Consider the following 16,904-nt stretch of genomic DNA (forward strand, 5'->3'; position numbering starts at 1 on the left):
GTACTACAGGATTTAGCATGCTGTATTATTTGTGTATATGTCTATCTTACCTACTTTAGACTGGGGGCTCTGTGATGGGAGGGGCAATCCTATATCCAGAAGCTAGAAGAGTATCTGGCACATGGCAAGCACTCTAAAACATCTGTATGAATTCTGCATTGGAGCAGAATATAGTAGGGTATGGCAGGCTAATACTCCTGATGACTAGAAAAAGCCAAATAAATTACAAAAATCATTTTTTAAAAGCATCCATTACTTGTGGAAGTAATAAGGACTAGATGGACTAACTGACTCGGGAGGGGAGTATGTAGCTTTCTGTTGTGTTTTTTCCCTTGGTGCATTTGCTGATCCTGGACATGGGTTCAGAATTAGGGTGTGGCTATCAATGGGGAAGGAGAAACCACAATGCTTTTAATGGTCCTGTGGGGCCAGATAGACAAAACTGCCATCTTGAGGGGCCTCAAAAGACCCTCAAATATACTTGTGGAAGAAGGCTGCTGCTGGGGACAAAGAAACCAATAGAGATCCCAGTGTTCTTCAAAGCTAGAGTAACAAAACTGGAGATTGGAGGGACCCATTCTTGGTTGGTGTATTCCTCAAGACAGTTGGCAAATTTTGAAGCTATGTGAAGTGGTAGGCTAAAGAACTCAGTTGAAACTCTTGAAGGGGTATAACTGAATCTCCCACAGTCTTTCAAGTCCGAGGAGACAAAAAGACTTTTAAGCTTTCAATTGAAAGTCCTGGAGGACCACGCTCTTATAACAAGGGCGAACCAGAGTAAGTTTGAGGTTTACCAGAATTGCAACCCAGCAGTGACCCAGCTCAACCCTGGATTTGACTGAAGTGTTCAGCTAACAGAAGAAAGGGGGAAATCCCTCAGGGAAAGAAAAATGGAGCCACTGTGATTCTTTTATATAACGTATGGTATACAATAAGAACGTATTTAAACATGTGAGGAGGCAAAACCGTGTAACTGATAATCAAGAGAAAAAAACAGACATTAGAAGCGGACCAACAGATGATCTAAATATTGAAGTTAGTGGTCAAGAACTCTGAAATAACCAAGATTAATAAAGTAAAGAAATAGAGGAAAAGATGGATAGAGTGAAAGGATAAATAATTTTATCACAGAATTGATTGGAATCTGTAAAAAAATTCAAATGGATACTCTAGAACTGAGAAATACAGTATTTATAAATAAAAACCCACTGTAAAGTTTTAACAGCAAATTGGACTTAGCAGGAGACAAGATTAAAAATACCCAAACTCAAGCAAACAAAAGTATGGTAAACACAGATAAGAACATAAAAGACAAGTGGAATATATTAAAAGGTCTCACATGTGAATAAATGAGTAGCAGAAGATAATATAGCATAGAGCAGAAACAATACTAAAATATCTAAAACAAATCAAAGACATTAATTCAAGAAACTCAGCAAAGCCCCAGTTAACCAATACAAAGAAAAGCACACAGACACATCATAGTCAAATTGCTGAAAACCAAAGATAAAGAAGAAAACCTTAAAAAAGTGGAATAATTAGACTGACAGCTGACTTACTAACTGAATTGACAAAATTCCTAAGTCAATTGAATATCTTTGAAGTACTGAAAGAAAATAACTACCAGCCTTAAATTTTACATCCTACATAAACATCTTTCAAAAAAGAAGGCAAAATCAAGAAGTTTTCAGATAAAATTCCGTAGGGAATTCACTGCTATCAGGACTACGCTCAGGACTACACTGAGAGAACTCACCTGCTATCAGGAAAAAATAAAGTGAGAAAATGAACCTAGACAGAAGCATGGAAATGTAAGAGGGAATGAAGAAAATGGAATACTTCAATATAAAAGGATATTAACTATACAAATAATAGCTATTATGTCTTTTGTAGTTTAGGAATATATAAAACTACATTGCAAGACAACAATAATGCACAAAAGGTGGGGAAGGTGAAGGAGTTAAATGTCTAAGAGTCTAGCAGCATCATGAAGTGACAAATAGTATTAGACTGTAATATGTCAAGATGTTGAATACATGTTAAAATCTATATGGTAAGCTCTAAAATAATTGTAAAGGGATATCTATCCAACAAGCTCATAGGAGAGTAAAAATGGAATAATAAATATTTTTGATTAATCCAAAAGGCAGCAAAAATGAGAAAAAAATAAAACTAACAAGTCAAATAGAAAAAACATAGTAAGACGGCAGACAGAACCCAACTAAGACAGTAATTACATTAACTCAGTGTCTTAACAGTGGAACCACTGACATTCTTTTGTTTGCTTCAGTTTGGGTATTTTTAATCTCATCTCCTGCTAAGTCCAATTTACTGTTAAAATCTTACATTGGGTTCTTATTTATAAATACTGTATTTCTCAGTTCTGCAGTATCCACTTGGGCTGGATAATTGTTGGTGGAGGCCATTCTGTGCATTGTAGGATATTTAGCAGCATCCTTGGCCTCTCCATCTTGGCCAGCCATCTATCCACTAGATGCCAGGAACACTCCCCCAGGTGTGAAAACCAAAAATGTCTCCAGACATTGCCAAATGTCCCATGGAGGACAAAAATTGCCCCAGATTTGGTACTGTTGGCAGAGTTAATATAATCTCAATCAAAATCCCAGCAGAATTTTTATGATTTTAAGATTCACTATAAAGGTACAATAGTGAAAAGACAGTGTGTGATTAGCATAAAGATAGATAAGCATATTAATGGAACAGAAGAGAATTCAGAAATAAGACCACAAGTAGAACAGAGAGTCCAGATGCAGACCCACACACCTGGCAAAGGTGACAGTGAAACGAAGCGGGGAAAAAATAGTCTTTTCAGTTAAAGGTGACATGTTGCTGGGCATCCATATGGAAAAAAAAATTGTGTCTTGATTCCATCATACCAGATTTAAATGTGAAATGTAACACAATAAAGCTTTATAAAGAAAACAGAGAACATCTTTGTGATCTTGGAGTAGGCAAAGATTTCTTGAACAGGATACATTAAAAAAATTCATCTTCATTAAAATTAAGAACTTCTGTTCATCAAAAGAAACTATTAAGAGAGTGAAAAGGCAACCCATAAAGTGAAGGAAGATATCTGCTATGTATCTGAGATGAAACACTCATATCCAGGATATACAAAAGACTTTTATTTATAAATTAAGAAGAAGTCAGATAACCCAATAGAAATGTCCTGAATAGACATATCACAAAAAATGATATCCAAAAGGCCAATAAACATATGAAAAGACATTCAATATCATTAGCCAGGAAAAGGCAATTTAAAACTACAATGAGAGTGAGGTGTGCAATGTTTGGGGGATGGTCATGCTTGAAGCTTTGATTCGAGGGGGTAGGGGCATGGGCAATATACATAACCTTAACACTTGTATCCCCATAATACGCTTAAATAAATAAATAAATAACCCCCCACAATGAAATACCATTACATAGCTACCAGGGCTAAATTGAAAAAAAGTGAAAAAAAAAAAAAAGAAAGGAAAATAACAAGTGTTGTTAAGGATATGAAGCAATTAGAACTTTCATTCAGTGTTGGTGGGAGTATAAATTAGTACAACTAGTTTGGAAAATTCTTTGGCAGTATCTACTATTTTAAAGGTGAATACAGAACATGCTCTATGATCAAGCAATCCCCATTTTTTCATACATACCCAACAGACATGAATATATAAGGTTATCAAAAGATGTGTTCCAGAAATCACTATCCACAATCACCCTAAAATGGACCCAAATGGCCATTTATAGTGGAATGGATAAACTAGGTATATTCTCTCAATGGAATACTATACAGATGAAGATTTACCACAAACAGAGATCCTCAAAAGACTTGGTTAGAAGCTCAGAAATATATAAACCAGCTTTCTGTAAGGAAGACAGCATAACACATTGCTACTTTGACATGACTATAAAAGACAATCATATAGCTTTATGGGATGGCCATGAAATCATACTTGTGTGACAATATGTCAATTATAGAAAGAATTGTTTAGAGATTTAGAGCCTTAGGGGTCCTAGATTCTATTCCTATAAAATGTAACCATGATTATTTAAAGTGATGCTACAGCAAAGTTTGATGTTATATAATCAACAGCAATAGGGGTATTCTGGCCCAGAAAGTGATACGAGGATGAGGCATTCAGAACATGCTGATTCTCTGGGTGAGTAGACAAAACAACCCCAAGTACAGATAGTGACTAAATAAACATAAACAGGAATAAACCATTCTTGACTGCCAATGGCCATCTAAACCATTCCTAGTTTACTACACCTCCACTGTAGTCCTGGAAAGTAGCCACTGCAGAGGGAGGAGAAGAGATCTGCAATAGGAAAGCATGAATAAACTCAAGCCCCCTGGCAAGCTTCTTCCCCAGCTCTTTCTGCTTTGTAACAGGGATGGGCTATGTAAGATCCCTGGGCCATGATGTACAGGTAGTGAAGACAAATGGAACAATCTGTACAGGATATGGTGTTATACTTTATAGACACTTAAAGGATAAGATCACAAGGTACCTATTGTATCATACAATCAAGAAGTGAAAAGGTGGCGGGGGGAAGGAGTGCAAAAGGAATTTGGAAACAGAATGAATACCAACAGGGAAGCACTCATGAGGGGAGAAGGACTTGTGTTGGGGTGGGGGGACTATACGCTTGGGGCTGTGTAGGAAGGCTGCTTGAGGCAGAAGTCCTGACACAAGAAAAGGCCAGAGGGGAGAAGAGTCATAGCACCTAATAAAGGCAGAGACAAGAGAGAGATGCCATCAAGGCAAGAGAGCCCAGCTTCATAGTTATTCTGGAGAGATCACCTGCTTAGGGTCTTTGGACTTGCTGCTCCCCCCATATCCTCGCGGCTCCCTCACCTCTTTCAGGGATTTGCTCAAATGTGGCTTCCGAGTAAGGCCTTCTCGGGTCACCCCAATTTAGCACTGCAACCCATCCTCATCCTTACCCTGGCACTCCCTAGCCTTTCTAGTTTTCCTCCATAGCACTTAGCACCAGCAGTCAAACCAGATTATCTACCTGTTTGTTTATTGTTTCTCTCCTCTCACTGGGATACAGGCTCTATGAGGCAGTGATTTTTGACTAGTTTGTTTATTGCTTCTCATACAGAGCAGGTATTCAATAAATGCTTGTTGAATTAATGGCCGTAATCCAAGATCTAGTTCTCTCATTGATAGAGTTTTGGTATCAGCTATGACTGAACTGGATTCTGTGCAAAAACTGCCATACTCTTCTCCCCTTGGGGTGAGTTTTTCCTACAAGTAGTTGATCTCATCCATTATGGGAGGATCTTGCTAAATCCATTCTCAGAGGGCAGTCACACGTCCAGATTTCGGCTGTATTCTAGCCCAAATAAAACTTAATGAACAAGATGATCTCCAAAACTTCCAACTTGGAATAACTAGCCTATAGAAAGGAAGACTGGGTTTAGATTACAGAGACAGAAGTTCGCATATAAAAATTGCCAGTTCAAGTTCTTGAATAAGAGGAAGAGAATTAATATTTTTTGTTATCGAAAAAAATCCATCATACACCAGGCAATGTATATGTATATAAATTCCTCATCCACAAGCTGAGTAGCCCAAGGCTCAGAGAAATTAAGTGATGCCCACACAGCAAGCAGGTGTCAGATATGGGATTCACCTCAAGTCTGTCTGACTCCAACGGCTGTAAGTACACTTTCCACTATACTAGAGGTTACCAACCTGGCTGTTTATCAGAATCAAGGGGGAACAATTCAAGTACAGATTCCTGGGCTCCACACCCAGGAATCACTATCTATACTGCGGGTGGAGGACAGTATGCTTGGCAATCTACGAATTTAAAAGTTTGCGAGGTCAGTCTGATGATTAGCCAGGTGAGGGAATGCTGCACTACATACGCTGTATATACAATGCTCTCCCTTCTGAAGAACAAGAGTCATGTGATGAAAGAGGTACTTGTTCAGAGTATGCTGGAGGACTACTGTCTTGAGTCAAAACGATGAGTTTATTTGTCTGTTTCCTCAACTGAATGGTACATTCTTTTAGTGTGGCAGCTTTACTTGTGGTTTCCCAGCAGCTGGTATGGTGTCTGCCAAGCAGTTCCCACTCACTCACTGTTTATTTAATAAGTAAAAGAAGCTGGATAAACACTAAACCTCAGTGTCTTCTCCCTATTCATCCTTCCTTTTACTGAGAAATGTTTCCTTAGCACATACTACTTGCCATACACTGTGTTAAGCTGATGAAAAGGGAAGAGAGAATCAAAGTTAACCGGAGAGGCCAGCAATGCAAGAGTGTCCTGCAGAATGCTGAGTACACATCACAGAATGTGGAGGAGGGGACTCAATGAGATCTCCCATACGTCCTTCCAGAAATGACTCTAGGCTCACTTAGTACTTTGTTTACAGCTGTCCCCTACAGAGTACTTGTGAAACTGTGCCTTGTATTACACTAATAATGCCATGTGCCTGTCCCCTCTACTACAGGAGAAGTTCCTTGGTAGGCAGCATATTCTAAGACAGCGATTTATAACTTAGAAAAGGGTATATATCAAAATATATATGCTAACTACCCTCCCCCCCATTTATGCTTTGGCAAGGAAACTGGAATAAACTCTTCAGGTGATATGTGTTTATATTTGTGTACATTAGATTTATTTATATAAATAAAAATTGTTTATTTTTATATATACAAATGCATATATATATGTATGTATACATACACACACAAACATAATACATATATAAACAAATAGAAACACTGTTTTCAGGAAGATGGAGTAGCCATACATTTCCCTATTCCTTTCACTAAGTATAAGTAAAAACCCTGGACATCATATATAAAGCAAATATGAGACAAGTCAGGCTGGGCGTGGTGGCTCATGCCTGTAATCCTAGCAAGCACTTTGGGAGGCAGAGACAGGAGGCTCTCTTGAGGCCAGGAGTTCGAGAACAGCCTGGACAATATGGCGAGACCCCATCTCTACAAGACATTTAAAAAATAGCCAGGCATGGTGGTGCATGACTGTAGTCCCAGCTACTCAGCAGGCAGGAGGATCTCTTGAACCCAGGAGTTTAAGATTGCAGTGAGCTATGATGATGCCACTGCACTCTATCCCAGGCAACAGAGTGAGACCCTGTCTCAAAAAACAAACAAATAAACCAACAAAACAAATGTAAGACTCTGAAAGGCAGAGAGAAGAATGCAGACTGGTTAGGGACCTCAGGACCTGAGGAATGACATAGTACTGAGTGTTTCTTTCTGCCCCAAAGATCCTAGTCTTGGAGCTGAAGAAGCTGGCAACCTGGAAGCACTATGGGTGAAAACACAAAAAGTGCCCCCAAAACCTGATCTCCCCAGCCAAAGGACCAGGAAAGGGAAGCCCAGCAAGCCAAAAAACTTTTGGGCAATAAATGCTCTACTCCAGCCAAATACTCAGAGAATACTGTGGCCTCCACTCATACAGAGTGATTGGAGGGCTGATTGGAGGGCTACACTTCCACTCTCATGAGTCTGTAATGAGGCACCTTGAACACTCCTGCAAGGGTGGTGTCAGAGGCCAGGTAGGAGCAGGAAATTCCACCTCCACCAACCCTGGTATAGAGCCTTTCCTCCATCTACTCCCCTCAATGTAGTATCAATCAGGATGTCATGGGGAGCCTAAACTTCCACTCCTCCTTGGCAGTAACAAGGTAACCTTCCCCCTTCCTGCTGGGGTACTCTCAGAGAAAATCTAGTGGAGAGTCAGAACTTTCATCATTGCCTGGTGGTAATAAGGTCAGCCCCACTGCAGTGCCAGTGGAGACCAAGTGTGGAGCACTCCTTCTTGAGTGTCCACGGAAGCTGAGTGAGCAACTTGGACTTCTATTTATACGTGGCAATAATGAGGTGGGGCTCCCCTTCTCCTACCAAAGTAGGAGTAGTGTCAGAGAAAGCCAACCAAAACAGAAGACTTAAATATGAGTCTCAGAACATAATACAAAATGAGTCTCAGAACATAATACAAAAATGTCCAGGTTTCAATATAAAAAACACTCATTATACCAAGAACTAGGAAGAACTCAGACTGAATGAAAAAAGACAGTCAATACATGTCAACACTGAGATGACAAAGATGTTGGGATTACCTGATAAAGATATTAAAGCAGCCATGATTAAAATGTTTCAATGAGCATTTATGAACATGATTCAAACAAATGAAAGCCTCAGCAAAGAAACACAAGACATAAAGAAGAAACGAATGGAAATTTTAGAACTGAAAAATTCAGTAACAAAGGAAAAGCTCAGTGGGTGGGCTCAATAACAGAATGGAGAGGATTGAGGAAAGTATCAGTGAGCTGGAAGATAGAACAACAGAAATTACCCAATCTGAACAGCAGAGACAAAATAGACTGGAAAAAATAAACAGAGCCGTAGGGACCTGTGGAGCTATAAAAAAGATCAAAAGATCTAACAGGCTCTGAAGGAGAAGAGAAAGATGGCAGGGCTGAAAGAGTATTCAAAGAAACAATGACTGAAAACTCCCCAAATTTGGGCAAGGGACATACATCTATGTGTTCAAGAAGTTGAATAAAATTTATACCAAGACACATCATAATTTAATTCCTGAACACTAATGACAAAAAAGTCTTGAAAGCAGCCAGAGAAAAATGATAACTTGCCTACAGGGAAAAAATAACTAGAATAACAGTAGATTTCTCATTAGAAAACCCGCAGACCAGAAGGAAGTTGCACACTAACTTTTAGGTGCTAAAAATAAAATTGTCAATGCAGAATCATATATGTAGGATATTAAGACATTCTCAGATGAAGGAAAACCAAGATAATCTGTCACCAGCAGATTTACTGTAAATAAATGGTTAAAGAAAGTTCTCTAAACAGAAAGGAAACAATAAAAAAAGGAATCTTAGAACATCAACGAGGAAGAAAGAACATGATAAGCAAAAATGTATGTAAATAAACCAGGCACAGGGTTGCATGCCTCTAATCCTAGCTACTTGGGAGGCTGAAGTGGGGGGCATCCCTTGAACCCAGGAGTTCACAGTGAGATCTGGCCTCTTTAAAAAATAGATAAATAGGCTGGGCGTGGTGGCTCACGCCTATAATCCTAGCACTCTGGGAGGCCAGGGTGGGCGGATCCCTCAAGGTCAGGAGTTGGAAACCAGCCTGAGCAAGAGCAAGACCCTGTCTCTACTAAAAATAGAAAGACCTTAATTGGCCAACTAAAAATATATATAGAAAAAATTAGCTGGGCATGGTGGTGTATGCCAGTAGTCCCAGCTACTCAGGAGGCTGAGGCAGAAGGATTGCTTGAGCCCAGGAGTTTGAGGCTGCTGTGAGCTAGGCTGATACCCAGGCACTCTAGCCTGGGCAACACAGTGAGACCCTGCCTCAAAATAAGTAAATAAATAAATGTGTAAATGTAACAAGCTCTTTATATCTTCTTGAGTTTTTGAAATTGTATTTGACAATTGAAGCAAAAATTACAAACAATGTCTGATGTGGTTCTAGATGTATACAGAGAAAATTTTAAGGACAATTATATTATAAATGGAGGAGGGTAAAGAGACATAAAGGGAAATAAGGTTTCTATCCTTTACTAGAACTGGTAAAGATAAGTTATGTATACATAATATACTATCTAGAGGAACCACTAAAAAGGCTACATAAAAAGAGATACAATCAAAAACATTATAGATAAATCACATGGAATTCTAAAAAATGTTCCAGTAACCCACAGGAAGGCTGGAAAAAGGAAGCAGAGACGCAAAAAACAGAACAAACAGAAAACAAAAAACAAAATGGCAGACTTAAGCTCTAACGTATCAATACAGATGTCCCTTGGTATTCACTGGGGAAGGGTTCCAGGACCCCTGTGGACACCAAAATCCAGGGATGTTCAAGTATGTTATATAAAATGGTACAGTATTTACATATAACTTATGCACATCCTTCTGTATACTTTAAATAAACTCTAGATTAATTATAATACTAATACAATGTAAATGTTGTTATACTATTATATATTATCTTTTAAATTACATTTTTTATTGTTGTATTATTATTGTTTATTTTTTCAAATACAGTTGACCCTTGAACAATGTGAGGGTGAGGAGTGCCAACCCCTTAGCAGTCAAAAATCTGTTGCAATTTTTGACTCTCCCAAAACTTAACTGCTAAATAGCCTACTGTCAACTAGAAGCCTTACCAATAGCATAAACAGTCAATTAACTCCTATTTTGTATATGCATGTAATCTTACAATACAGTAAGATACAGAAAGGATAATGTTATTAAGAAAATCAGAAGGGAGAAAATATATTTACTATTCATTAAGTGGAAGTGGATCACCATAAAGGTGTTTGCCTTTTCCTCACCTTGAGTTGGCTAAAGAGATAGAAGATGAGGGCTTGGTCTTGCTGTCTCAGGGGTGGCAGAGGCAGAAGAAAATCTAGTGGACCTGCACAGTTCAAACCTTTTATTGTTAAAGGGTCAACTATATTTTCAACTCATGGTTTGTTAAATCTATAGATGTGAAACCCATAAATACAAAGGGCCAACTGTAATTATATTAAATGTAAAAGGTCTAAATACTCCAATAGTAAAGAAAATTACCAGAGACAGAGTATAACATTTAAAGGGTAAATCTAAGAAGGAATAGCAATCCTAAATGTACATGCATAAAACAGCCATAAAAATGTGTGAAACAAAAATGGATAAAACTAAAAGGAAAAGTAGACAAATCTACAAGTATAGGTGGTGACATCAACATTTCTCTCTCAACAATGGATAGAATAAGCAGACGCAAAATCAGTAAGGATATGGGAAAACTCAATACTGCCATCAGCCAACAAGATCTATGACATTTACATAACACTGCACACCACAACATCGAGTACACATTCAAGTGCCCAAAGAACATATAACAGGATAGACCACATCCTGCCATAAAACAAACCTCAACAAATGTAAAAGTGCTGAAATCACATAGAGTATATTCCCCAGCCACAATGAAATCAAGCTTGAAATCAGAGATAACAGAAAAATCTCCAAACACCTGAAAACCAAACAACACATTTCTAAATAATCCACAGAACAAAGAGGAAACCACAAGGAAAATTTTTAAAAAACAAGAAAATCAATGAAAATGAAAATACAACATATCAAAATCTGTGGATATAGCTATAGCCATGCTGAGATGTTAAATTTATAGTACTAAATCACATATTAGAAAAGAGGAATGGTCTCAGATCAAAAATCTAAATTCCCACTGCATTTAGATTTTTCTGAATTTAGATTTTTCTGAATTTAGATTTTTCTAAAAGGAAAAGAAGAGCAAGATAAACCCAAAGCAAGCAGAAAGAAGGGAACAATACAGAGCAGAAACTGATGAAATCGAAAACAGAAAGCAATAGAAAGTCAATGAAACAAAGAATTGGTTCTTTGAAAAGATCAATAAAATTGGTAAACTTCTAGCAAAACTGATGATGGGGGAGGACATAAATTTCCTATATTAGTAATGAAATGGGATAATACTACAGACTCTGCAGACATTGAAAGGATAATACGGGAAAGCTGTGGTTTGAATATTTGTCCCCTTTAAAACTCGTTTGTTGAAATTTAATCCCCAATGTATTGTGAGGTGGAGCCTTTAAGAGGTGATTGGGTCATGAGGGCTCTGTTTCCATGAATGGATTAATGGCTTATCATGGGAGTAAGGGTTGGTAGTTTTATAAGAGGAAGAGAGACCTGAGCTAGCATACTTGACCCACCTGCCATGTGATATCTATCCTGTGCTGTCTTGGGACTCTGGTGTTCCCACCAGCAAGAAGGCTCTTATCACATGCAGCCACTAGACCTAGGGTTTCTTGGCTTCCATAACTGTAAGAAACAAATTCCTTTTCTTTATAAATAACCCAGTTTCAGGTATTATTATAAGCAACAGAAAGCAAACTAAGGGAACAGCACAAATAACTTTATACATACAAATTTGACAAATTAGGCAAAATGGTTCATTCCTCACAAAACACAAACTACCACAATTCACATAATATGAAATAGATTATTTGAACAGCTTTATAACTTAAGGAAACTAAATTTGTCATTTAAAAACTGCATAAAAAAGGAAGGATGGAAGGGAGGGAGGGAGGCAGGGAGGCAATCTCTAGGCCAAGATGGTTTCATTGGTGAATTCTACCAAGCATTTAAAATAGAATTAACACCAATCCTGCAATACAAAAATTTAAAAACCCACAGATCAATTTCTCTTATGAGTATAGATGCAAAAATCATAAACATATTAAGAAATATAATTCAGAAGTATGTAAAAAAAATTATACAACATGACAAAGTGGGTTTATAGGAGGCAAGGCTGGCTCAATATGTGAAAATCAATCTATGTAATTAATATTAGTAAATTTAATAAGCTTAACAAGAAAAATCACATAATCCTATTATCCTTATCTTTCAGATCTCTAAATGTTTAAGTGTCTAAGACACAGTCTCTTTTTATTTATTTATTTATTTATCTATTTATTTATTTATTTATTTAACTTACTTACTTACTTATTGAGACAGAGTCTCACTCTGTTGCCCGGGCTAGAGTGCCGGGGCATCAGCCTCGCTCACAGAAACTTCAAACTCCTGGGCTCAAATGATCCTCCTGCCTCAGCCTCCCGAGTAGCTGGGACTACAGGCATGTGCCACCATGCCCAGCTAATTTTTTCTATGTATTTTTAGTTGGCCAATTAATTTCTTTCTATTTATAGTAGAGACAGGTCTCGCTCTTGCTCAGGCTGGTTTCTAACTCCTGAGCTCAAGCAATCCTCCGGCCTCAGCCTCCCAGAGTGCTAGGATTATAGGCGTGAGCCACCACGCCTGGCCCACAGTTTCTTTTTATACCTATTTCCCCTTATGACTCCTACATTTCTATCTCTAGCCCAGATCTCTCCCTTGAACTCGGTACCCATAAACCCAATTGTCTATTAGGTATCTATACTTGAACAGACATTTCAAACAGGACATGTCCAAATCCAAACACATGCTCTTACTCCCCAAATCTGCTTTCTGCAATTCAGGAAATGGTAACTCCATTCTTATGGTTGATTAGGCCAAAAACCCTGGAGCCACCTAAACTCTTGTCTTTCCTTCATACCCTATATCCAATCTGTCAGCAAATCCTGCTACCTCTTCCTCTAAAACATCCCCAGATTCTGTCCCTCAACACAACCACTGATAATAACTCTGGTCTGTGTCATGCTTTTATCTGGGTTTTAACAATTGCCAAACTGGTCTTCCTGCTTTTACCTTGCACCTTTACTATTTTCTACCTAACAGCTTCAATCTTCCTTCTTTGCACCAAACTGTCCAATGGACCTCATTTCATTCAGAGTAACACCCAAAGTCTTTATTGTTGTCTATAAGTCCCCTTGTAATGTGGTTCCTTACTACTTTTCTGAGCTCATTTCCAACGACCCTTTTGACTCATATTACTCTAGCCTTACTGTCTTCCTTGCTGTTCCTCCAAAGTGCCAACAATTACCTCAACTTGGTTTTCCCTCTTTCTGGAACAACAGTATATGGCTTGTTCACTCATTTCTTTCAGGGCTCTAATCAAATGTTACCTTATCAGTGAGGACTTCTTTGGCCAACATACATAATAGATGCCTATCTGTCCACACATATACATTCCTCATCCCCTTTACCCTTCTTGATTTTTATTCAAGGCACTTACCACTTTCTGACTCATTTTATACTTGCATGTTTGTCTTTCTACCTTTCCCAGTAGAAGGCAAACTTCCAAGGTCATGGATTTGCCTGTTTGCCTAGAATAGTGCTTTGGACATAGGAGCTCAAAAATTATTTGCTGAATGAGTGCATGAACCACTGCTGCAAGAGTGAAGGATTTGGTATCAGACATAAGATAATCTTGATTTGACTCCTGCCTCTGCTATTTCCTACATATGTCTAATTAATTTTGGAGAGGTTAGTTACCCAAGTTTTGTTTCTTCATTTATCAAAGAGTGATAATAATCTTCATCCCATATGACTAATGTAAGGATTAAATAAAATAATGTATGTAATGTGCTTAATACAGTGACTTGGTGTAAGAGTGCTCAGTATATTACAGTGTTACTGAATATGGAAAGATGGTCTAGATTTGGGCTCAAAAGCCCTCAGTTATAATTGACCAGATATTGGCTATGTGATTCTAGGCTATTCACCTCTTTTAACCTGCGGTCAAAAAGATGGCTAAGATGTAGTCCTTTCCTTCAAATCTTAGTGATGTCATCTTGGGTAGGTCACTTAACCTTTCTGAGTCTGTTTCCTCATTTGTCAAATGATGATAATATAATGTCTATCTCATAGCTTTATTGTGAGGATTAAATGAGTTACTATGTGAAAACAGTATCTGGCACATAGCAACCAGTCAGTATGTTAGCTATGATTATGATTCTAGTCTGGAGAATGGGTAAAAGCATAGAATTCTAAGCCTAGAATTACAATACAGTGCAAAAGCAGGCATCAACTAGAAGAATGTCTCCTAAACTAAGGTCTACCCACAACTATAAGTTCTATGATAATCAGAAAATTTAAAAATTGTTATGTTCACGATAACCTAACTCCCTGCCACCACCCCTGTGGCAGTTAGAAAGACAAAATTTCTCTCATTTGATAACTGGGATTTAAAACTTTCAAAAAATAGGGTCAGGATCTAGAGTCTCTTTAGTGTTTCTTAAACACTTGACAAACACTGAAATAGTGTTTCTTTAAAACGAGATAAATGAACGCACTGAGAGGATAAGATACTTTCTCTGTTTCACCCACCACCCCAAAAGTTAACCCTAAAAGTCATTTAAATTTGAGAAACAGTCAACTGGACTCCCAGAGGGCTAGGGCAGCAAGTAATACCCTCAATGAAGAAACCACCTTAGAGCCCACAGCACAAATGTGTGTTTCATGGCGGCGCTATTACAGACTAAACTGGACATTAAAGGGTGGTCCTGGAGGCTGAGTAGGAGCTCACCAGGTAAGAAAGGGGACATCACCTTCGGAGAGAGAGAATGAGAGCCAAGGCATGAAGGCCTGGAGGCGTGAAAAACCCACGTGGGTGGCTTGGAAGAACCAATAACAAGATTGGGGGGGGCAACCAGGGAGCAGAACACGTATGGAGAAAAAGTGTGGCCTGGCGCATCCCAAGTGAGGAAGGAAGTCCCCTCCCATACCCAAGTCACGCACTCTTGGCTTCAGTGTCCCCTTAAGATTCCCCTCTAAAGGCTCCCAGCTGCTCGGCTCCCTACTGTTCCCGCCACTCTTCCCTTACCTCGTTTTCCAGCCTTTCCCTCACTCTCCCGCCTGCTCCGCCCAGCCGGAAGTGACGCGCTAAGTAGCGCGCCTTACCGCGCCAGAAAGGTTCTGCGGGAGCGAGAGAAAGGGTTCCAGCGGAATCCACTGCGCCGGCGCACAGGCAAGAGCGGTCAAAGCGCCTTCCGGGGGCCTGGGAACTCTGCTCCTTTCCTCGGTCTGTCTTTTCCAAAGTACCCTGAGCGAGGTTCAGAGAGGCCGCCACTTCCAAAGGAACGTTTTTCTGCAGCTCCGACGCTTCTCTGTGTCCCGCTACTTCGGCCCTTGCCCTTTGACCCCGTTCTCGCGGCGGGTGAGAGGTCGGGTGGCCATCTTGTGGCGGCGGCGCGGGCGACTGTTACTGCGGAGACCCATCCCCTCCCCCTCTTGCACCCCTTGCCGTCTGTCAGTCGGTAAAGAGTCCCGCAGTCTGTCAAGTGAAGCCCGGGCCTCGTGCCGTCGCTCTTCCCGCCGCACTGGGCGGCCCAGGCCGCTCCCTGCCGGGCCTCACCGCCACCACCATGTCCTCCTTCTCCGAATCGGCGCTGGAGAAGAAGCTCTCGGAGCTAAGCAACTCTCAGCAGAGCGTGCAGACCCTATCCCTGTGGCTCATCCACCACCGCAAGCACGCGGGACCAATAGTCTCCGTGTGGCACCGCGAACTCCGCAAAGGTAAACACCTCCTCCCCACCCCCTGGGCCTCCCCGGGTCGTCTTTTTGCCCACTCCACCCCCCCAGGCTCCTCTAGCTTCTTAATTGAGCCTTGCTTTCCAGGCTTGGGCCTCTGATCGTGCTTTTGAGATTGGAGACACTGTTATACCCGTTTCTCAAAGAAGGAAACCCAGGCCTGGGGAGGTTTAAGGTACTTGTCTGAGAGTCCACGGACTGGGGCTCAGGTGCCCAGATTTCCAGTTCATTGAGCCATTTTCCCCACAGGCCACCCCCTTGACACTTGTGACTGTTACTAGCTCAGCTGCATTCAGCTCCTGTGAACAGAACACCTAACCTAGCCTGTTATGTGTCAGACCCTGTGCTGGGCATTTGGAGTAAGAGCTAGTGGGCTCTGAAGTCAGACTGCCTAGATGGGAGTCCCCACTCAGCGATTTACTGGCTGAGTGATGCTGGACGAGTTTCTTCATCTCCCTATGCCCGTTTTTCCATCTGTAAAACGGAGACAAGGATAGCTACCCATAACAAAAGCCTTTACTCCATATCACTATACTATAGTGATCACTATACTAAGTCACTATACTAAGACCTCAGTCTTCAGAACAACCCGTCTTAGAGAGCTAAAGGGGTCCACCACCTAGACATTGCCTCTCAGGCTACTCTCATGCAGCTGCTATTGATTTCAGGCCCTGCTCAGGATCTGACAGACATTCATTGAGCTCAGTCTATTATGTGCCAGGTACTGGGTTGGACACTTAATAGCATGGTGCTTCTGCCAACTGCCTGGAATTTAAGCCTGACTTTGACACTTACTGACCCCAGCGACTTAACCTGTCTGTCCTTTAGTTTCCTTATCTATAAAATGGACATGATGATAACTGATATTTAGTGTGCC

At 40.1% G+C, this 16,904-nt stretch overlaps 2 protein-coding genes across 4 annotated transcripts in view; one reads left to right on the forward strand and one right to left on the reverse strand.

Annotated features, from left to right (window-relative positions):
• Window positions 1-15,373, reverse strand: part of TTI1 (TELO2 interacting protein 1) — a 48,524-nt gene extending 33,151 nt beyond the window's left edge. For both annotated transcript variants that reach the window (XM_012754991.2, XM_012754989.2), the window contains exon 1: window positions 15,321-15,373. The gene's annotated coding sequence lies outside the window, so the exon portion shown is untranslated. The remainder of the gene's footprint in view (window positions 1-15,320) is intronic.
• A 43-nt stretch (window positions 15,374-15,416) lies between these two features.
• The window catches only part of RPRD1B (regulation of nuclear pre-mRNA domain containing 1B), a 61,228-nt gene continuing 59,740 nt past the window's right edge, over window positions 15,417-16,904 (forward strand). The window contains exon 1 of one of the 2 annotated variants that reach the window (XM_012754994.2): window positions 15,417-16,012. In XM_012754994.2, coding sequence (XP_012610448.1) covers window positions 15,862-16,012 — 151 coding nt within the window. In that variant the 5' untranslated portion in view covers window positions 15,417-15,861. The remainder of the gene's footprint in view (window positions 16,013-16,904) is intronic. The other variant, XM_012754995.3, reaches the window with a different exon arrangement.

Source organism: Microcebus murinus, chromosome 16 (genome assembly GCF_040939455.1).
Source record: "Microcebus murinus isolate Inina chromosome 16, M.murinus_Inina_mat1.0, whole genome shotgun sequence".
NCBI lineage: Eukaryota > Metazoa > Chordata > Mammalia > Primates > Cheirogaleidae > Microcebus > Microcebus murinus.